Source organism: Bufo bufo, unplaced genomic scaffold (assembly GCF_905171765.1).
Source record: "Bufo bufo unplaced genomic scaffold, aBufBuf1.1, whole genome shotgun sequence".
Lineage (NCBI taxonomy): Eukaryota > Metazoa > Chordata > Amphibia > Anura > Bufonidae > Bufo > Bufo bufo.
The window spans coordinates 4,315-27,969 of record NW_024400284.1 but is presented as its reverse complement, the minus strand read 5'-3'; the positions used below and the strand labels follow the sequence as shown (position 1 = coordinate 27,969).

Genomic DNA, 23,655 nt, shown 5'->3' with positions numbered 1-23,655 from the left:
ATACACTTGTATTCTGTATTGCTATAGTTTGCAAAAAAACAAAACAAAAAAAACATTGAACTGTCTGAAGATGCCCTGACACAAATTTCTGATTCGTTTTTATCGTGTTTTTACTCAGAGATTCTACTCTGTAATTTTAGGACACACTTTACACCATGTATTCTGTATTGTTATATTTTGCAAAAAAATGTTAAACTGTCTGGAGATGTCCTGACACAGATTTCGGACTAGTATTTTTATCATGTTTTCATTCAGATATTTAAACCGCTACCCTCTGTATTGTAAGACAGATATTGCTATTTTTCCAAATGACCCCCCAAAAAATAAATCAAAGTATCTGGAAATGTCCTGACACTAGAATTTTATGTTTTCACTCAGAGATTTAAAATTCTACCGCTTGTACTGTAAGACACATATATATTGTTATTTAAATATTGAACTGGAGATGCCTTGACACAGATTTCAGACTATAATTTCACTTCCCTCTGTATTATAAGACACATGTTGCACACTTGAATTCTGTATTGCACAGAATTCTGTATTGCACACTTGAATTCTGTATAGCTGTTTGGAGATGCCCTGACACAGATTTAGGACTTGTATTTCAGGTGTTTTCACTGAGATTCCAGATGCTATCTATCATCTGGATGATAAAACATGTGTTTTATAGTTTTGAGCTTATTACCACCACATAGAATAAATAAATAAACTGTATTGCTGTTAAAATGGTAGAAAAGAATAAATGTTCTTGCAGGTAGCTGCTTTTGAGGTCCTGCAACAATTGAGGCTATGTTATAGGGCAGTAATTGCAGCTAGAAGGCAATGCCAGGCACACCTTTCACTTTACTTTCCCTCACACTAGAATGGAAGCTTGAATGTGACTATACACTGTCCCTAAGATCATTTTCTATCAGACATTGCCACATCCATCCACCCTCATTCGCAGCCCAACACAGAATGACGTTCTGCTCATTCTCCAAGGGCACCTCCTTGCCTGTTGCATCACTGATTGGCTCATCAAGGCTGTCTGTTGTTCTGTGAGTCAATCAGGGCAAGGCTTTCCCCCCACCCATTTCCTCTTAGGGTCATGTGAGCATCATTCTTCTTCCTCCCTTGTGCTTTTTCCCACCGTTACTCGAGTGAAACTGGCATAGGCAAGGTAAAGCCTAGATCTGTTTAAGGCTAGCATCAGATAAGTAGTTTTTGTGACAGTTTTTGATGCAGTCTTTTGAGCTAAAAATAGGTGTGAATACAAACGAGAGAAGTATCAGATGCAAAAAAAGTAGCAAATGCACCCCAGCAAGGAGAATAGCATAGGAAAAGTGGAATAACAACTTTAAGATGTGCCAAATATATCATACATTGGGGGTCATTTACGATCAGAAATACGCCTATATTAGCCTGTATTTGTGGAGCAGATTGCAGTGCAAAGGTTATTTGCGCCGCAATCTGCGACTTTTCTCTGCTCACGCCAGGTCTAAAAAAGGGGCGTTACATGGGCGGGGAAAGGGCCTGGCTGGTCTCATTCATCATTTTCTACGCCTGTTGGCATACAAAATGGTCTAAATGTAAGCCAGCAAGGAAGCTGGCTTACATTTAAGGTCCATTCACACGTCCGTTTTTTCTTTCCTGATCTGTTCCGTTTTTTGCAGAACAGATCTGGACCAGATCTGGACCCATTCATTTTCAATGGGTCCTGGAAAAAATCGGACAGCACAATGTGTGCTGTCCATTTCCGTTGTACCGTTCCGCATGTCCGTTTAAATATGAAACATGTCCTATTCTTTTCCGCAAAATTCGGATCCTGGTACAATACAAAGTCAATGGATCCGCAAAAAACGGAAGACATTCGGATGTCATTACGTATGTCATCCGTTTTATGCGGATTCCGTTCCTGGAAATTACATTTATTTATTTTTTTTTCAAAGAAATCCAAACAACTTTATTTGCTTATTGAAATTTATACATGTTTCCGTTTTTTGCGGATCCGCAAAAAACGGATGACATACGGAAACATTTTCAGGAACAACGGATCCGTAAAAAACGGACAGAAAATCGGGATATAGAAAAATACTGACGTGTGAATGTAGCCTTAGACAGGCGCTGGATACGCCAAAATGATATAAAGGTCGGCGCCTCTATATAACTTCAGCAGATCCACTGCCAGCGCAGGAGCTTATTAAGACTAAAACGCCAGTCTTAAGGTCCATTCACACGTCCGTTTTTTCTTTCCTGATCTGTTCCGTTTTTTGCGGAACAGATCTGGACCAGATCTGGACCCATTCATTTTCAATGGGTCCTGGAAAAAATCGGACAGCACAATGTGTGCTGTCCGTTTCCGTTGTTCCGTTCCGCATGTCCGTTTAAATATGAAACATGTCCTATTCTTTTCCGCAAAATTCGGATCCTGGTACAATACAAAGTCAATGGATCCGCAAAAAACGGAAGACATTCGGATGTCATTACGTATGTCATCCGTTTTATGCGGATTCCGTTCCTGGAAATTACATTTTAATTTTAATTTTATTTTATTTTTTTTCAAAGAAATCCAAACAACTTTATTTGCTTATTGAAATTTATACATGTTTCCGTTTTTTGCGGATCTGCAAAAAACGGATGACATACGGAAACATTTTCAGGAACAACGGATCCGTAAAAAACGGACAGAAAATCGGGATATAGAAAAATACTGACGTGTGAATGTAGCCTTAATAAATGACCTCCAGTGTGTGACCATTCTTACATCTGATGCACCTTTTGCCAACTCTAAGTGACATCAAAACTGATTGCATCTTAACACATTCCCCCTGTATGTTTTTGCTTACATCTTTTTCGTTGTTTTCTCCAAGGGCACCTCCTTGCCTGTTGCATCACTGATTGGCTCATCAAGGCTGTCTGTTGTTCTGTGAGTCAATCAGGGCAAGGCTTTCCCCCCACCCATTTCCTCTTAGGGTCATGTGAGCATCCTTCTTCTTCCTCCCTTGTGCTTTTTCCCACCGTTACTCGAGTGAAACTGGCATAGGCAAGGTAAAGCCTAGATCTGTTTAAGGCTAGCATCAGATAAGTAGTTTTTGTGACAGTTTTTGATGCAGTCTTTTGAGCTAAAAATAGGTGTGAATACAAACGAGAGAAGTATCAGATGCAAAAAAAGTAGCAAATGCACCCCAGCAAGGAGAATAGCATAGGAAAAGTGGAATAACAACTTTAAGATGTGCCAAATATATCATACATTGGGGGTCATTTACGATCAGAAATACGCCTATATTAGCCTGTATTTGTGGAGCAGATTGCAGTGCAAAGGTTATTTGCGCCGCAATCTGCGACTTTTCTCTGCTCACGCCAGGTCTAAAAAAGGGGCGTTACATGGGCGGGGAAAGGGCCTGGCTGGTCTCATTCATCATTTTCTACGCCTGTTGGCATACAAAATGGTCTAAATGTAAGCCAGCAAGGAAGCTGGCTTACATTTAAGGTCCATTCACACGTCCGTTTTTTCTTTCCTGATCTGTTCCGTTTTTTGCAGAACAGATCTGGACCAGATCTGGACCCATTCATTTTCAATGGGTCCTGGAAAAAATCGGACAGCACAATGTGTGCTGTCCATTTCCGTTGTACCGTTCCGCATGTCCGTTTAAATATGAAACATGTCCTATTCTTTTCCGCAAAATTCGGATCCTGGTACAATACAAAGTCAATGGATCCGCAAAAAACGGAAGACATTCGGATGTCATTACGTATGTCATCCGTTTTATGCGGATTCCGTTCCTGGAAATTACATTTATTTATTTTTTTTTCAAAGAAATCCAAACAACTTTATTTGCTTATTGAAATTTATACATGTTTCCGTTTTTTGCGGATCCGCAAAAAACGGATGACATACGGAAACATTTTCAGGAACAACGGATCCGTAAAAAACGGACAGAAAATCGGGATATAGAAAAATACTGACGTGTGAATGTAGCCTTAGACAGGCGCTGGATACGCCAAAATGATATAAAGGTCGGCGCCTCTATATAACTTCAGCAGATCCACTGCCAGCGCAGGAGCTTATTAAGACTAAAACGCCAGTCTTAAGGTCCATTCACACGTCCGTTTTTTCTTTCCTGATCTGTTCCGTTTTTTGCGGAACAGATCTGGACCAGATCTGGACCCATTCATTTTCAATGGGTCCTGGAAAAAATCGGACAGCACAATGTGTGCTGTCCGTTTCCGTTGTTCCGTTCCGAATGTCCGTTTAAATATGAAACATGTCCTATTCTTTTCCGCAAAATTCGGATCCTGGTACAATACAAAGTCAATGGATCCGCAAAAAACGGAAGACATTCGGATGTCATTACGTATGTCATCCGTTTTATGCGGATTCCGTTCCTGGAAATTACATTTTAATTTTAATTTTATTTTATTTTTTTTCAAAGAAATCCAAACAACTTTATTTGCTTATTGAAATTTATACATGTTTCCGTTTTTTGCGGATCTGCAAAAAACGGATGACATACGGAAACATTTTCAGGAACAACGGATCCGTAAAAAACGGACAGAAAATCGGGATATAGAAAAATACTGACGTGTGAATGTAGCCTTAATAAATGACCTCCAGTGTGTGACCATTCTTACATCTGATGCACCTTTTGCCAACTCTAAGTGACATCAAAACTGATTGCATCTTAACACATTCCCCCTGTATGTTTTTGCTTACATCTTTTTCGTTGTTTTCTCCAAGGGCACCTCCTTGCCTGTTGCATCACTGATTGGCTCATCAAGGCTGTCTGTTGTTCTGTGAGTCAATCAGGGCAAGGCTTTCCCCCCACCCATTTCCTCTTAGGGTCATGTGAGCATCCTTCTTCTTCCTCCCTTGTGCTTTTTCCCACCGTTACTCGAGTGAAACTGGCATAGGCAAGGTAAAGCCTAGATCTGTTTAAGGCTAGCATCAGATAAGTAGTTTTTGTGACAGTTTTTGATGCAGTCTTTTGAGCTAAAAATAGGTGTGAATACAAACGAGAGAAGTATCAGATGCAAAAAAAGTAGCAAATGCACCCCAGCAAGGAGAATAGCATAGGAAAAGTGGAATAACAACTTTAAGATGTGCCAAATATATCATACATTGGGGGTCATTTACGATCAGAAATACGCCTATATTAGCCTGTATTTGTGGAGCAGATTGCAGTGCAAAGGTTATTTGCGCCGCAATCTGCGACTTTTCTCTGCTCACGCCAGGTCTAAAAAAGGGGCGTTACATGGGTGGGGAAAGGGGACGGCCTGGCTGGTCTCATTCATCATTTTCTACGCCTGTTGGCATACAAAATGGTCTAAATGTAAGCCAGCAAGGAAGATGGCTTACATTTAAGGTCCATCCGTTTTATGCGGATTCCGTTCCTGGAAATTACATTTTAATTTTAATTATTTTTTATTTTTTTTCAAAGAAATCCAAACAACTTTATTTGCTTATTGAAATTTATACATGTTTCCGTTTTTTGCGGATCCGCAAAAAACGGATGACATACGGATGACATACGGAAACATTTTCAGGAACAACGGATCCGTAAAAAACGGACAGAAAATCGGGATATAGAAAAATACTGACGTGTGAATGTAGCCTTAATAAATGACCTCCAGTGTGTGACCATTCTTACATCTGATGCACCTTTTGCCAACTCTAAGTGACATCAAAACTGATTGCATCTTAACACATTCCCCCTGTATGTTTTTGCTTACATCTTTTTCGTTGTTTTTTGTGTTGTTTCAAAATGCAACATGCACTGGCTATGGCATATTTTTGTGTTTTTTCCCAGACTTCTCTACAGGACATGAAAACACCAGAAAAAGATGCATGCTTAAAATGTTTCAATGTAAAAAAAATGCAATGAAAAACAGGTGAAATTTTGGGCTTTTTACTAGTGTTTAAAAACAATAAAAAAATAACAATATCATTTTGCAAATACTGGCAATTGTTTTTGTTACGTGTACACTGTCAGTTACAACAGAGTGTAAAAATGTATTATTATATATGTCAGTCCAGTCTGTAAAATATTTACATACAGTGCTATCATCATAGAGATAGGTGTAAGATACTTTTTCTTGCGGTTTTCATTATACGAAGGTTGGTTTTCATTGAAAATGTCTGCCACATTTCAGAAGTTTTCTTTCAACCTCGAGTCACAAATGCCCATGAAATACGTTACTCGTGATAATGTCCTCGATCTGACCTGGCATAGTCAGTTCATCTTCTGTATTCAGATGTCCAAATTCTCTTCTAGATGATCATGCATCTTCACATATATATATGTAATGCAAAAATATTTACCTGTATAAAAAAAAAATACATGTGAATTATGAAATAATTTTAGACATTTTACAATTAGAGATGAGCAAAGTTTTAAAAAATTCGAAGTTTGACAAGTTAGATTTGTTACAAATTAAGTCATGCTGGGAGGATGCAGTGACGTCATCACGCTCAGTGCAGATTCTTCCCCAGGTCTTTTTCAATCTAGTGGATGAGGTTTTTGCAGTTTTAGTGAACTGAACTTAGATCAGCATACGGTTAGAAAACTAACAATGAGATGTGACTATATTACAATCCTCTGAATGATGCCTGAGCTAGATTCACACCCGCATTTTTTGATGCAGTTTTTAGATCCAAACATAGGAGTGAATACAATATACATGAGCTGCAAAAGTCTTTGTATCCTTTCTTTTTCTTTCATGACTAGTGATGAGCGGCAGGGGCAAAATTTGAATTAGCAATGTTGCGTGAATATTTGGGCAAATATTCGTCATAAATTTGTGAATTTGAGAATTTGCCATTATTTTCTTGATTGCGAAAGTCAACAATGTAATACAGGCGTGGGTCACTTTTGCTAAATTTTTCAAGCTGCTAGAAGTTTCCTGAGACTGGAGAAAATGGTTGGCACGGCAGAACATTACAATAGCTTTATATGCAGATAGAGTGCTCCAATATATTCGCAATTTCGCAAATCGGCAATTAATGATGCACATATTTTGGCGCAATACGTGCAACTTCACATTTTAGCAGGTCTGACTACATATTACTGATTGGTGCACTAAGTATTGTTGTGAACTTGTGACATCACAGCACTATGTCTGTAGTATGTATGTATGGACAGCTACACTATATCACGATCTAACCTACACTGACTATCTCCCACTAACTATCTGTATTATATTTATATAAGCTAACTAACTAACTATTTATCTAATGTAATGAGTGGAAAGCACAGAGCACAACAATGACACTGATGTCTCTCTCAAAACTGCAAAAAACAGCATAAAATGGCTGCTTGGGAGGATCTTATATAGGAAGCGGTAGGCAACTTTCCTATTGGTTGCTAGGGATGTTGCTAAGCTCAGACAAAGACATTGTAGCCTTCTCATTGACCCACAAGCAAGAAGCAGGGAGGGATCATGGGTTCAGATTAAGTAAAATCTAGAATATTCGCGAATACGAATATATAGCGCCATATTCTAAATCTTCGCGAATTCTTGAAGTGGCGATATTTGCGATTAAAATTCGTGATTCGAATATTCGCGCCCAACACTATTCATGACTACAGTCTTTGGCTAAAAATATTGAAACATGTAAAGATTGTAGCCTAAGTCCTCATGCACACGACCGTTCCGTTTTTTTGCAGTCCGCAAAAACGGACAAGAATTGGACATGCTATATTTTTTTTGCGGGGCCTTGGAATGGTGCAACGGAAGTCCGCATCCGAGCCGTAAAAACTGCGGGTCAGATGCGGACCCGAACAACGGTCGTGTGCATGAGGCCTAAGGCTGTAGAGTGGCTTTTTATGACTGAAATGGTATAAAACAGTCATTAAAAAGTGTTAGAAAAGATTATCTTCTTTATGAGGGATGTTGTCAATAGGTAATGGTGCAAGTAGAGATGAGCGAAGTATTAAAAAATTTGATTCGCCAAATTTTACAAAAAGATTTGCTTTGTGACGAATTACTTCATCACAAAGCTCATTTCTTTGTAAGTAGTGGGTGCAATGACAGGGTGCGGTGGTTGTGCTGCTCCCCATCATTGTACCCCTCAGATGCCACGTTCATAACTTTTGAAATCCCAAATTTTGAAGTAACACATGTAGTTTTTCCCCCCACAGATTTGGCTGCAGATTTGCAAGGTATTTTCAATTCAGTATTCAATATATAGCTCCAGCTACTGCCCTGTGCCTTGGCCTCTTTTAAGGGTGGAGTGACATATACAGTAGGTTTTTGTGGCAGTGGGGTGGAAGATAACGTTAAAAGGAATCTATAATCAGAAAATAACCTATTGTTTAAATCCCATTTTTAAAGAATTTCTGGTGGTTATTAGTGATGATCGAGCATGCTCGGCCGAACACCAGTTCGGCTCGAGCATCGGAATGCTCGGCACATCGCGGTGTTCGGCCGAATACCGCGTGTGCTCGAGCGCCATGATCGAGTTACCTCCCCGCACGTTTGTTGGCTGCTACGCAGCCAATAAACATGCAGGTAAGTACTCCCACCCACTGTAATGCCGTAGCCATGTTGGTTACTGGCATTACAGTGATTGGCTGGCCGGAACACGTCATCGGGTGCTATAAAGCACCCGATGACACGTGGTTCGGCCAGTCTTAGTCAGGGAGAGCTGTGCTGTAGAAGGGACAGATAGTGTAGGGAATTGAATTGCATTTTTTGGTTAGGCAGGGTTGGTGTTAGAGACCCAAAAGTCCTTTTAAGGACTATTGTTGTGTCTGGCAGCAATATATATTTTTAGTGCAACCTTCGCTAAATTGCGTGCGATTAGAAACCCCAAAAGTCCGGACTATTGTTGTATCTGGCAGCTAAATTGTGTGCAATTGTTAGAGACCCAAAAGTCCTTTTAAGGAATATTGTTGTATCTGGCAGCAATATATATTTTTAGCGCAACCTGCACTAAATAGCTTGGAATTGTTTGGCTGCTGCAGACAGCGACATTATCTGCGCTACATCTCCTGTGTAACGTGTGCTCAGCCTAAAAATATCTGACATCCAGTGTACTTTTTCCGTAGATGCTGCGGACAGTGACATTATCTGCGCTACATCTCCTGTTTAACGTGTTTGCATACTAAAAATATCTGTGACCTCCAGTGTACTTTTTACGTAGACGGTGTCTGCTGCGGACATTTACATTACCTGCGCTACATCTCCTGTATAACGTTTGCGCATCCTAAATATCAGTGACATTCAGTTAAATATTTTCGCAGCTGGTGACAGCGACATTACCTGCGTTACATCTCCTGTATAACGTTTTGGCATCATAAATATCAGGGACATTCAGTCAAATTTTTTCTCTGCTGGTGGCAGTGACATTACCTGCGCTACATCTCCTGTATAACGTTTGCACATCATAAATATCACTGACATTCAGTCTAATATTTCTGCTGCTGGTGGCAGCGAAATTACCTGCGCTACATCTCCTGTATAACGTTTGCACATCCTAAATATCAGTGACATTCAGTTAAATTTATTTGCGCATACACTTACAAAACCTGCACTACTGTACGTGTGACATAATTGCAAGCATATATACCTATATAATAATATATATAATATGAAGAAGGCGAACAGTAAGGGATGGTGAATTGGCCGTGCTGCTGATGGTGCACACAGAGGCCATGGCCCTGGGCACGGTGAAACTGTGGCTGCTGCCAGAGCACAAGAATCACACTCATCCATAATACCTAGCTTCATGTCCCAGTTTGTAGGGCCACGCAGGACACCACTCTCGAAGTCACACCAGTGCGACCAGGTGGTCGGTTGGATTGCAGCAGATAATGCTTCCAGTCGATTAAGCACCACCCTGTCTTCCACGAAGTCCTGTCTCAGTAACCAAGAGTCTGGTCAACAGAATCCTCACCCTGATCCTCCTTCCTTCCACCATGGAGAGTCTTGGCAAACAAGTGATACCACACTTGGATATTCTGAGGAGCTCTTTTCATCGCCATTCCTTGATTTGGGCCTCTTGCCAAGCCCGCTTGAAGAGGGACATGAAGAGATTGTGTGCACTGATGCCCAAACTCTTGAGCATCCACAGTCACAAGAAGATGATGGTGGGGAACAGCAATTAGTGTTTCACGAGATAGATGAGGATGATGAGACACAGTTGCCAATAAGTCAACGGCAATTATTGTCTCAAGAGGTTGATGATGAGGATGAGACACAGTTGTCAATAAATGAGGTTGTTGTTTGGTCAACAAGTCAGGAGGATGACCAGAGTGAGGAAGTGGAAGAGGAGGTAGTGGATGATGAAATCACTGACCCAACCTGGAAAGGTGGCAAGCCGAGCGAGGACAGCAGTACAGAGGGGGAGGGATCCGCAGCGCCGCAACAGGCTGCAAGAGGCAGTGGGGTGGCGAAAGGGAGAAGGCGGGCCACACCAAACAGAGCCGCAACTGTTCCCTGGAGCACCCCCTTGCGGCAATCTCCCTTGCCACGGGGTAGGTGTTCCTCAGTCTGGCGCTTTTTTGAGGAAAGTGCGGACGATAAAAGAATTGTCATTTGCAACCTGTGCCGTACCAAAATGAGCAGGGGCGTGAACACTAGCAACCTCACCACCACCAGCATGATCCGCCACATGGCCTCAAAGCACCCTAATAGGTGGGCTGAACACTTGGGTCCACAATCAGTGTCTGCGGGTCACACCACTGCCTCCTTTTCCCCTGTGTTACATGCTGGCCAATCCTCTGTCCAAGACGCAGGCCCGGATGCCTCCCGCCCTGCACCTGGACCTTCTCAAGCAACAAAGCAATATCAGCTAGCACATCCACTTCTGTGTCCCAGTGCAGCGTCCAAATGTCATTACCCCAGGCATTTGAACGAAAGCGCCAGCCACCCACCCACAGGCCATAGCACTATATGTGCAGCTTTCGAAATTACTGGTCCTGGAAATGTTGCCATTTAGGTTTGTGGACACTGAGGCCTTCCGCAGCCTGATGTCGGCGGCCGTGCTACGTTACGCAGTCCCCACCCGCCACTATTTTTCAAGGTGTGCCGTGTCGGTCTTACACCAACTTGTGTCCCGTAACATCACAGGTGCCCTGACCAACGCAGTTACTGGGAAGGTCCACTTAACCACGGACACATGGACAAGTGCAATCGGCCAGGGATGCTACATTTCCCTGACGGCACACTGGGTGAATCTTGTGGAGGCCGGGAGCAAGTCGTACCCTGGGATGGCACAGGTGCTACCGACGCAAAGGATTGCGGGCCCTACGTCGATCAGGGTTTTCGCCAGCACTTATGTTAGTGGCTCCAATCCCTACTTCTCCTTCTCCCCCTCCTCCTCCACTTCCACCTCCGAATTATCCACGTGCAGCACCAGTCAGTCAACAGTCGGTAGCTGGAAGCAGTGTAGCACTGCAGTGGGGAAGTGGCAATAGGCCACGCTGAAGCTGATATACTTAGGGGACAAACAGCATACCGCCGCAGAGCTGTGACAGGGGATAAGAGACCAGTCTGAACTGTGGCTCTCGCCACTCAACCTACAACCAGGCATGGTTGTGTCTGATAATGGCGTAACTTGGTGGCGGTTTTGGAGCTCGGCAAGCTCACACACATCCCATGCCTAGCCCACGTCTTAAACTTAGTGGTTCAGCGGTTTCTCAAAACCTACCCAAATTTGCCTGAGCTACTGGTGAAGGTGCGCCGCATGTGTGCCCATTTCAGAAAGTAATCTACAGCTGCCGCCGGTCTGGCGACGCTGCAGCAGCGATTGAAATTGCCAGCTCGCAAACTGTTGTGCGACGTAAGCACACACTGGAACTCCACGTTCCACATGTTGGCCAGGCTTTGTGAGCAGTAACTTTGAGGAATCAACACAGATGGTGAGCGGCGATGCCGCTATTATCAGCGTAACCATCCCACTTCTGTGTCTACTGAAACGCTCGCTGCTCACAATGAAGGCGGACGCTTTGCATGTGGAAAAGGTGAAAATGGGGGAAGACACAGGGTGATAGCCAGACCACCCTCTGTTCGTCTTCTCAGCGCGAATTGGATGATGATGAGGAGAAGCAGGAGACGGTTGCCTCCGCTACAGAGGGTAGTACCCACAGAAGGTTTATTCCATCTGTTCAGCGTGGATGGGCTGAAGAGGAGAAAGAGGATGAGGAGATTGAGAGTCATCCTCCTGCGAAGTCTTGTCTGTTGGGACTCTGGCACACATGGCTGACTTTACTTTCTGCTGCCTTTCCCGTGACCCTCGCGTTATACGCATTTTGGCCAACACCGATTACTGGTTGTTCACCCTTCTCGACCCCCGCTACAAAGAGAACTTCTCATCTCTCATTCCTGTGGTGGAGAGGACTAGCAAAATGGTGCAATACCAAAAGGTCCTTGTGGAAAAATTGCTCCAAAAATTTCCAGCTGACAATGCTGGCAGCAGAGTACAAAGTTATTCGGGCAACCAAGGAGAGGAAACGAGGGGAACACACAGCAGTTCCAACAGAGGCAGGGCAACACTCTCCAAGGCCTGGGACAGTTTCATGACACCCCGCCAGCAACCTCACCCTGATGCCGGCCTAGTGTCACAAGGAGTGAAAAGTTTTGGAAGATGGTAAAGGAGTACGTAGAAGATTGTGTCAGCGTCCTCAATGATCCCTCTGTGCCTTACAACTATTGGGTGTCCAAGCTGGACACGTGGCGCAAACTGGCGCTCTACGCCTTGGAGGTGCTGGCCTGCCCTGCCGCCAGCGTATTTAGTGCTGCTGGCCGGGGGCATAATAACTGATAAGTGCATCCAACTGTAAAATGAAAATGCTGACAGGTTGACTCTTATCAAAATGAACAAGGCCTGGATTTCCCCTGACTTCTCTACTCCACCAGAGGAAAGCGGCTGAACATAAATGCACTTTAAATGTGGCTTTTATGGTGTATTGAATACACTGTATTCCCATGCACCCCTTCCACCACAAAAAAGGGTATATGGTTCAATCTTCCTTTTCTTGTCCTCCTCCTCCATCATATCAACATGCTTATTAGGCTGCCCTCGCTCCTAATGTTTTAGAGGGTCAGCTCAGCAGCAGGCCCTCAACCATAATTTTTTCGATGGTCAGCTCAGTAGCAGGCACTCAACCATAATTTTTTCGATGGTCAGCTTAGCAGCAGGCCCTCAACCATAATTTTTCAATGGTCAGCTCAGCAGCAGGCCCTCAACCATAATTTTTTCGATGGTCAGCTCAGTAGCAGGCACTCAACCATAATTTTTTCGATGGTCAGCTTAGCAGCAGGCCCTCAACCATAAATTTTCAATGGTCAGCTCAACAGCAGGCCCTCAACCATAATTTTTTCGATGGTCAGCTCAGCAGCAAGCACTCGCCCCTAATGTTTTAGAGAGTCAGCTCAGCAGCAGGCCCTCGACCATAAGGTTTTAGATGGTCAGATCAGAAGCAGGCACTATCTGTTAATGTTTTAGAGTCAGCTCAGCAGAAGACCCTCACCCCTAATGTTTTAGATGGTCAGCTCAGCAGCAGGCCCTTGCCCCTAAATTTGTTTTAGATGGTCAGCTTAGCAGTAGGCCCTCACCCATAATTTTTCCCATGGTCAGCTCAGCAGCAGGCCCTCGCCCATAATGTTTTAGAGGGTAACCGGCAGGCCCTTGGTTATAATGTTTTTGAGTGTCACCAGCAGGCCATCAATCATAATTTTTCAAGGGTGTGTATGATGCCCTCCTTTATGTGTAATAAAGGGTGTATTGGAGTGCCGGTTCCTTTTAATTTTTGGCAGCCCTTTCACTTAGTGCATATGCTTTATGAGTGTAGGAGTCCCACTACCTGAACAATTGTACCACAATGTGAATGATGCCCTCCATTATGTGATATACAGGTTGTATCGGAGTGCCTCTTCCTTGTAATTTTTGGCAGCACTTGCACTTTATATACAAGTAAATATACAGGAAAGAAGGTTTCCTAACAATTTTTCCTCTAAAATCGATTTTATCTTCGGTTTTGTGCGTATTATTGTCAGTCTGTAAATTTGGCATACTACTCGGACAACATCGTTCCCAGCAGCGACCTAGGAGTCCAAGATGCATCCAGACATCCTCCCCATGCTGTTCCCGAACCATTTTAGTGGTGTTTCCATCAATTTCTGACCTTTTCCTGTGAACCAGACACCATCCCCTCTTCAGAGCAGTGGGCGCCTGGTTTAATGCTCGGGTTCTTCCATTGACTTCCATTGTGCTCGGGTGCTCTGTAGAGCACCCGAGCAGTTCTACTCGAGCACCCGAGCACCCCGAGGTGTTCTACTCAAGCACCCGAGCACTTTGATGCTCGAGCAACATTAGTCGTTATTTTTAATTTTCCATTTGAATATCTATATTTAAACAAAAAACATAAATTCTTGCAGTTTTTACACTGGTCGCTAAGCTTAATAATTGACGCTACTTCTTGGTCTATATAGATAACTTTACTTCAGCTATTATTATAATCCTGCCTGTAATAAGGAGACATCACCTCTGTGTACAGTATACTGTAGATTAGTCAGGATTCTCCTTTCACAATAGGTGATTGTCAATTCTTATCTAAACTTTCCTTGTACAATTACCTCTGCACAGGTCACAGAGCATGCATAGAAAGCTCTCCCATAGAAGTCAGTGAGATCCCCTCCTGACCATTGTGTCTATGGACCATGGGGCTGCTGTAAAGCAATTATTTTAATGCTTTGTAAATGCTGTTAACAGTTCGGCCAAGATGGCAGCCCCCATTATAATGTCCGGAAAACAGAATAAAAAAATCCGTAGTCAAAAATTATAATCAGATTAGAAAAAAAAAAGGATTTATGTTGCTAACTGGTTTTAACTGGCAAATAAATTTTTGGGTGACACATTTCCTTTAAATATAAGGAAAACCATTTATACTTCTCCTGCGTGATCAACTTCTGGCTTTGGCTCAAAGTACGGTACTGCCAGAAAAACTGCCACAAAACCTGTGTTTGAACCCACCCATAGAGTTAAGGTAAGCTTCAGGAATAAATTTAATGTTTTTGTTGGAATAGAATAGAATAGAATCATTGGCATTATGGATACATTTTGGTATGTTTTGGATGTTGTATATGAAATGACAATACTTAAAAACTAGTACATCAAATGACTGTTTCAGATTTGTGGCATGCAAAACAGTTAATACCGCAAAACAACTTACATAATTTTTACTTAGGTAAGGAAAAATCTATAGAAATATATGTTCCCCATTTATACCATGTAATATTTATATTACTATGTGTTCTCTCAAGCCGTGTGCTTGCTACATCAAAATATGTTTAATATTATAAATATAATATCAGTAATTAGTAAAATGCTGCCTACCTTGCACTTTTCTTAACAAGTAATATAACAGCTCCACTTTTGATGTTGAGGTTTCTAATAGTTTCATATTCTCCTAATTCTCTGCCATTGTAGGAAAAATGCTTCTTCCACGAGGTAATTCCTTGTTTTACAAGGCTCACTCTAAGGTCCTTTATAGTGTCCGCTGGCCTGACGCTCACTGGAAACATTTGACAATCTTCAGGAACATGAACTAATATCTCAAACTTGACCCAATGTAAACTTAATCTTCTTAGCTTTTCCATATCAATGTGTTTTAGGCATTTTGAAGCAAAGAAAAGGCCGAACCTTAAAGAAGAACGTGAATAAATGAATGCCTGGTATTTCTTGTCTGACTGGTATTAACTGCATTCTTAATGTGTACTTATGTGCTTACAAGGCATGTATAGTCCTGTACAGAGATTACATAATTACATAGTCACACTCACCTGAACCAATCCATGAACATTTCAGGTTTGCTTGTTAACTTCAATCACAGGATAGTAACTTTGGAGTAAAGTAAGTGAAAATAAAGTCACTATAAAGTACAATACTGGTGGATGCCCTATTACTACAGAGAGGATGCTAGTGCTGGTTTAAATGACTTGATCCATTACACTAAAAACATTTATGTAAAATATGCTTAGTAAAATTTTCTTATTCTCCATTATATTTACACTTTTGGTGAATGTATAAGGGTTCATATAATAATATTAACCAGAAAACAGTCAAATCAAAATTAGAAAATTGCTCTTGAAAATGTAACTTTTGTATTGTAGATTTTGAATTTACTGTATTGCTCAAGTAAATATAGTTGGTGCACAGCTGAGGTGACTGAAAGGCTATGTACACCTTCAAGGGCAATTTTTTTATGAATACATTTTACTCATTTTGGGCTAGAAATCATTTTTTCAGTTGGTCTTTATTACAAATATGGAGCCTCAAAGTTTAGTGTGAATCATACTTTCACTTTCACTTTGTACCGGTAACTTAATAACCCTTATCTCAAAAATTATTAGGTCATAAAAACTTTTTTAAAGGGTTGTCTCATCTCACTGTTACTAAGGTGAGATGAGACACAGTTCCGAACACCTCTTGGCAGGGAAACAGCAGTGCAATCTGGCACTCTGCTGTTTTAGTGGCTCTCATTGCCGTGCATGAAAGCTACAGAAACAGCGTAGCACGACAATGTAAGCAGATTCCCTAACTCAGAAACAGTATAGCTTGTGGTGCTACTCTGTTTCAGTAGCTCTCATGCACTGCATGCTCTGCTGTTTCCTGGACGGGAGGTGGTCAAAACTGTGTCTCACAGCTTTGGTGAGTGTTTATAAGGTCAGAGAGAAGAGATAAGGAGCCCATCAGTTCCCCAACTGATGGATCAGAGAGAAAATTAAGATCCCTCTGGTAGAGCATGTCAGCTCTGTACAGAAAAAAGAACTCCAGATTTTTAATAAAGACCAATTGAAAAATATTTTTACTTTATAATAAGTACATTCCAATAATAAAAAAAACATTGTCCCCAAAGGGGTACACAGCCTTCTAAGAGATGCCAGATTTTTTCTCTCTTGGGAAAAGAAAAGTGCTAAATTATTTTCCTTTAGGATACTCATTTCAAACATGTCAAATACCCTAACCTCTCTTTTTCCAGGTTCCCTACTTGGCATTACTGTGGGGCTGGGGGGGCTGCCTCGAGGGGAGTTAGCATAGGTTTCCGTAGAGGCTTTCCATTTAGCTATAAACATCATATACAAGACCTTGAGGGTCGGTATATTATCTTGAAAGGTCTTGTTGGACAGACGTTATACACTTTTGTTAATGTGTATGCCCCTAACAATGGCTATATTAATTGGCTTACGTCCCTCTTGTCACTGATAGAGGCTCACAGAGAGGGGATTCTTATTTTGGCTGGGGAACTCAATGTGGACCTCAACCCTCTCATTGACACCTCCTCCAAAAGTTCCCCCTTCTCATCCAAGGCACTTAAAGTTATACATATTAAATTGGGGTTTAATTGATGTTTGGCGCTATCTCAACCCTCACCTGATAGATTACTCTTTTTACCCTGCAGCAAGCAATTCATATAGCAGAATAGACTACATCTTCATGTCAAAGGAGCATCTGCAACTGTGCCCCTCCTCTTTGATTGGCAATATGACGTTGTTTGATCATTCTCCGATTTACTGTGATGTCTGTCCTACCCACAGGTCTGGTAAGACTTTACATTGGAGGTTCAATGACTGCTGGGCAACGAGAAACACAGAAAATATATTGCATCCGTACTAGTCAGCAGCAGACATACCGCCTGTTCAGCTGCACAGGGGCCCAGCAAGGGAGGGGGCCCATCCCAGTGCCAGCAGAGGCATTTATTTTTTTATCTTATCATATTTTTCATTCCCTACCTCTGCCAACAGGATAACCTGGGCACCTTGATGTGGAGGTCGAGAGGGGGCGGAGTTTTGTGGGGTGGGGGAGGCTGATTAACACTTACTGCGAATCTGCTGCCGGTTTGTATCTACACTCCATAGCTGAAGGACCTTCGATGACATCATAGTCATGTGATCTTTTCAGCAGTGGAAGTATAGGTAGGACCTGTGATGAGGTCACCGTCATGTGACCAGTGCAGCGCTCAGCAGTGGAGATGTGTGATGCCATGGAATGAATGTAAGTGTCAGATAAATGCTGGGAGATGTGGTTCTCCCAATTATACCTCCTCCCTGCTTAGTGGGAGGGAAATATGTTATTTAACTGGGACTGTATGTTAGAAGGGCTGAAGGGAGGGGAGGGGTGTCAGTTACATAGGACTGTATGTTATAGAAGATTGGAGGGAGATGACTGGTGTTATTTACATGGGACTGGATATTTCAGAAGACTGGAGGGTAAGAAGTGATGTTATTTATATGGGACTATGTGTTGGAGGGAGGTGAAGGAGGGGATTTAAGTTATTTACATGGGACTGTATTTTATAGAGAACTGTAAGGAAGAGAAGTTATTTACATGGGACTGGAGGGAGAGGACTGGTGTTCTTTACATGGGACTGCATGGTATAGAAGACTGAAGGGAGAGGAGTAAAGTTATTTACATGGGACTGCATGGCATAGAAGACTGTAAGGAAGATAGGTTATTTACATGGGACTATATCATATAGAAGACTGATGGGAGACAACTGGTGTTATTTACCTGGGACTGCATAGTATAGAAGACTGGAAGGAGAGGATGGGCATTATAATTTATGGAGGCACTACAGAGATGATTATATATAACTTGAAGTAATCGCATTGCGATTTCAACTTAGACCTGGTTTACTATGGTTGGCTTGGTAACCCCCCTCCATCAATTCCCCCCCACCTCCTCACTCACACACAGTTTATGAGAAGTAATGATTGACCTCCAGTATTTCAGTATTCGCTGGTTCATTTACCATAACCCAGGGTGCACCACGTGGAGGCGAACCAGCTGTACACCCCATACCGTACCGTCACTTCACTACACAGGTACACCTCTCCTCAGATGGCCATTGGCCAATACCCCATTGATCATACCCCACACACATACAATTTAAATACAATGTAATGTTATATAACGGTAACCTAAAATCTAATATTTTCCATTTATAGCCATAATTTTTTTTTATTACATGATCACATTAATTACTAATACTTGTATTTTAATAGTTTTGGATTACATGGATGCATGTTGTACAAGGTCTATGATTAGACCTGGTCCCGTCACGCGTGCTGCTAAGAGCGCCACAGTCCGCAGTATTCGGTTTGAATAGTGGCACACACATGACCACCAGCACAATAAAATAGTCATAGCGAATAAGTGGTGCGACCATAAGCGGCGCCATGTCTATTACCCTGTTTCCATGTAACGGCGGCTGCTGTATGTAATGATAATGAATTATTACTTTGGTCCAGACTAAATTGTCCGTACTGTAACCCCATTGGTTACAATAAAACAAAACACAACAAATTTGATGGAATTTGATGGAACAATAAAGTTTAATAAAACAATCTTTAAATAAAGATAAATATTAATTAACATAAATAACAGAAGCCCAAAAAAATTAAAAAAATTAGGGTAAACTTTTCATTTTTTCTGCTCTTGGAGCAGTTCATCAAGGGCCTTTTGGTTGGCCTCCTCCATTAGGCCGAGCTGGTGGGATAATTGGAGCTTCAGCTCCCTTATCTTGCGCATCTGCAGTGCCGTGAACTCCCTCATCCGTTCGCGCTGCTCCTGCTGCACTTTTTATTTTATTTTTATCATTTTGTTGTGCGCTGTAAAAGTAAAGGAAATACGATTTTTAAATGTACTTTAGGGGGTACCTCAGGGGTCAGTATTGGGCCCTATTCTCTTCAATATATTTATTAATGATCTTGTAGAAGGCTTGCATAGTAAAGTATCAATTTTCGCAGATGACACTAAACTGTGTAAAGTAATTAACACTGAAGAGGACAGTATACTACTACAGAGGGATCTGGATAGATTGGAGGCTTGGGCAGAGAAGTGGCAGATGAGGTTTAACACTGACAAATGTAAAGTTATGCACATGGGAAAGAATAATGCAAGTCACCCGTACATACTAAATGTTAAAACACTCGGTAACACTGACATGGAAAAGGATCTAGGAATTTTAATAAACATCAAACTAAGCTGCAAAAACCAGTATCAGGCAGCTGCTGCCAAGGCCAATAAGATAAGGGGTTGCATCAGAAGGGGCATAGATGCCCGTGATAAGAACATAGTCCTACCACTTTACAAATCATTAGTCAGACCACACATGGAGTACTGTGTACAGTTCTGGGCTCCTGTAAACAAGGCAGACATAACAGAGCTGGAGAGGGTCCAGAGGAGGGCAACTAAAGTGATAACTGGAATGGGGCAACTACAGTACCCTGAAAGATTATCAAAATGAGGGTTATTCACTTTAGAAAAAAGACGACTGAGGCTAGATATAATTACTATGTATAAATATATCAGGGGTCAATACAGAGATCACTCCCATCATCTATTTATCCCCAGGACTGTGACTGTGACGAGGGGACATCCTCTGCGTCTGGAGGAAAGAAGGTTTGTACACAAACATAGAAAAGGATTCTTTACGGTAAGAGCAGTGAGGCTATGGAACTCTCTGCCTGAGGAGGTGGTGATGGTGAGTACAATAAAGGAATTCAAGCGGGGCCTGGATGTATTTCTGGAGCGTAATAATATTACAGGCTATAGCTACTAGAGAGGGGTCATTGATCCAGGGAGTTATTCTGATTGCCTGATTGAAGTCGGGAAGGAATTTTTTATTCCCCTAAAGTGGGGAAAATTGGCTTCTACCTCAGTTTTTTTTTTGACTTCCTCTGGATCAACTTGCAGGATAACAGGCCGAACTGGATAGACAAATGTCTTTTTTCGGCCTTATGTACTATGTTACTATGTTAATCCGTTATATATTGGTTTAGTTAGGATTAATAATAGTTTTTTTGACTTTAAGGTTATGGACTTAGTAGTTAAGTTAATGATTTTTATGTAGATTATTTACTTTATAGTGGTCATGTTTTATATTTCTGTTGTGTGTTGTACGTTCTTTGTTGCCTGTTTTATAGTTTTTACACCATTTTTTAGATAAATATTAATATGGTTTTGTGCACTTTATTTTTTAGTCTAAGAAAATTTTTATATATTGGATGCTCGTTAATCTTAATTAATTTGTATGCCTCATTGAGATACTTTACGGAAATCAGTACACCAGTAACATCAACATCACCATGGATTTAATTAGGGTCTGGGTTTTAGGACTGAGTGCCCAGACAGATATAGTGGCACAGTTCACTCCCGTACTCCATCAAGGGTTTTTATAAAGTCGGGATTAAAAATGCTGTTCTTTTCAAGTGTGGACGGGAGATGTGAAAACTGAACCTGCAGAGAAATGAGCAATGTCTCTGACAGACCCTAAAGAGTGGTGATATACTAATCTTTTTGTTACACTGCTTGGAGTGAACGCAAAGTGTGGGACTTTAGGTTATGCAATATCTGAAGTCTGAATAAAAATTTGAGGTTGAACTTGAACTTGTTTATAATTGTTTACTTGAATAAAATCTGCCTGTGGTGAAGACTAAACTGACACCTGTATGTGTGTGGGGACATTTTTTAAATTAAAACATCAACAGAATATATTTACCCTCCTGGCGGGGGGTGGTCACCACCTCATCTTCATCCTCCTCGACCTCATCTGCATCAGGTGGGCTATGGGCCTGATGCCTTAAAGGTCCTGCCTGTTCCTGCTCCTCATCCTCCTCATCCTCTGTCATCTCCTTCTCTTCCACCACCACCTTCTTTCTAGAATGCTTAACTCGTACTTTTGGAAGAGGAGCACCTGTAATGACCAAATTTTCCAAAAATACCAAGATAAACAAGGAAAGCAAAAAAAAAGGTAACGGTACACAAATGAATCTATGGTGGGATCTGGATGGCATAATGATTACCCCTATGTTTGATTTCACTTGATTTGGTGTTAGATGAATCTACAAATGAAGTCTTTCAGATGGTTTACAGTTGAGTACGTTAATAGCTAGGATGAGTTAGCGGGGGGTATTGGTTCGCAAGGTACTGTTGCAGGGTTATTGAAATGAGGTGGACCAAGTCAACTGTTTTGACATTGGATAAGGGTTTACATCATATATCTGTATCTCGCTGTGAGTGTATGTATATATTTTAAAGGAATAATCAGCTACGTGTCCCACCATGTACTAAATCCATGCTTGAGAACTTTTTTTGAGGCAGAACAGAAAACCAACTAATTTATTTATCTCAAATAGCCAACGCTACCATTGTACCTGAATACCAGTATAGTCTGTCTTCCACACAATTATCATTTTGCTGTAACAGCCTGCCTACATACAATATGCTGATTGTGCTGTTAATAGTGTGCCTGCTAAGCTGTATGGTAGGAAATGTCTAAAGCCGATTAGTACATCTTAGACCTTTTCAATGGTATGCGGCCCACAGAGAGGGCTCTGAGTGCCGCCTCCAGCACCCGTTCCATTGGTTCGACACCACTGAACTAAGTTATCAGTTGTAAAGGGATAGAAATACTTATTTGCATAACTGAACACATAAATAAGGTGGGTGATAGAAAATTAATGTAAGCATCGTACCTGGACAATTTTTGTCTCTGACCTCTTTGATCAGATCCATCTTGTGTCTTTTAAGGTCCGACCATTTTTTTAAAATAGCATTTTTGAATGAATCTTTCCATGCAGCTGCCACAGCCGGTGTGCTTCTCTTCGTACTATGGCCTGTTTCTCTAAACGGCACTTTAAATCATAATATCTCTTCTGCAACATAGTCTGCAAGATAACAATTAAAGGATGTAATCCCAAAGTTATAAAATACAATTATTAGTAATTATAGTCATGTTAACCATCAAAAATAAAATATCAAAACGGTAAAAGAGTAGATATTTATATAGTTCTCTATGGAACTATATGAAAGTAAAATTAAAATAAAAACATTAATATTCAAGGCAAATATAAGAACTAAACTCTGCAGTGGACGCCAATTTAACAGTGACTTTCACAGATAACCTCACTTTAACAGTGATTTTCAACAATGGCCTCCCATTTAACAGTGACTTTGACAGAGTCCGCCCCTTTAACAGTGACTTGAACAGTGGCCGCCCCTTTAACAGTGACTTTGACAGTGGCCGCCTCTTGAACAGTGACTTTGAGAGTGGCCGCCCCTTTAAAAGTGACTTGAACAGTGGCCGCCCCTTTAACAGTGACTTTGACAACGGCCTCCCCTTTAACAGTGACTTAAACAGTGGCCGCCCCTTTAACAGTGACCAATTGGAAAGTTGACTAATGTGAACAATTGACTGTTAGAATTAACAAATAAGAAAATAGAGCAGGATTCTCTTTATTGGTTGGTTAGGTTAAATCTGGACAGCTGTAAGTTAAAAGAGCAATGCGAGTAATTTAAGTTCAAATAATCGCATTGCGAATACAACTTAGAATTGCCAGGATTAACGCAGATATAAATCCAACCTATAGGGTGAGTTGACTAAAAGTTGTAATCGCAATGCGAGAAAATTAACTAATATTGATCGCATTACGTATCCAACTAACATCTCGGTATAGGCAAGTTTAGGATTGCTGGAAATAATTAAGGAAGATAGAGTAGTGTTTTATTCATTCGTTCTCATCGTAATCGATAATTCTCCTATACCACCATAATGAAAATCGCCCAAGTTGTAATCGCAAAACGATAATAATTACAATTATTAATCGCATTGCGAATCCAACTTATATAATGCACTATTCATAGATATAGTCATATATCCGTTATATTCGTTA

At 41.4% G+C, this 23,655-nt stretch overlaps 1 protein-coding gene across 1 annotated transcript; it reads right to left on the bottom strand.

Moving 5' to 3' along the window:
* Positions 1 to 5,941: 5,941 nt before the first annotated feature.
* On the bottom strand, positions 5,942 to 15,688 carry LOC120983843 (putative ubiquitin domain-containing protein TINCR). The gene is made up of 2 exons (XM_040413240.1): positions 15,317 to 15,688; positions 5,942 to 6,298 (listed from the first exon to the last, which is right to left on the bottom strand). Exons 1-2 carry the CDS (start codon positions 15,577 to 15,579, stop codon positions 6,295 to 6,297), a joined length of 267 nt encoding a protein of 88 aa, XP_040269174.1. The 5' UTR covers positions 15,580 to 15,688; the 3' UTR covers positions 5,942 to 6,294.
* Between the last annotated feature and the right edge of the window lie 7,967 nt (positions 15,689 to 23,655).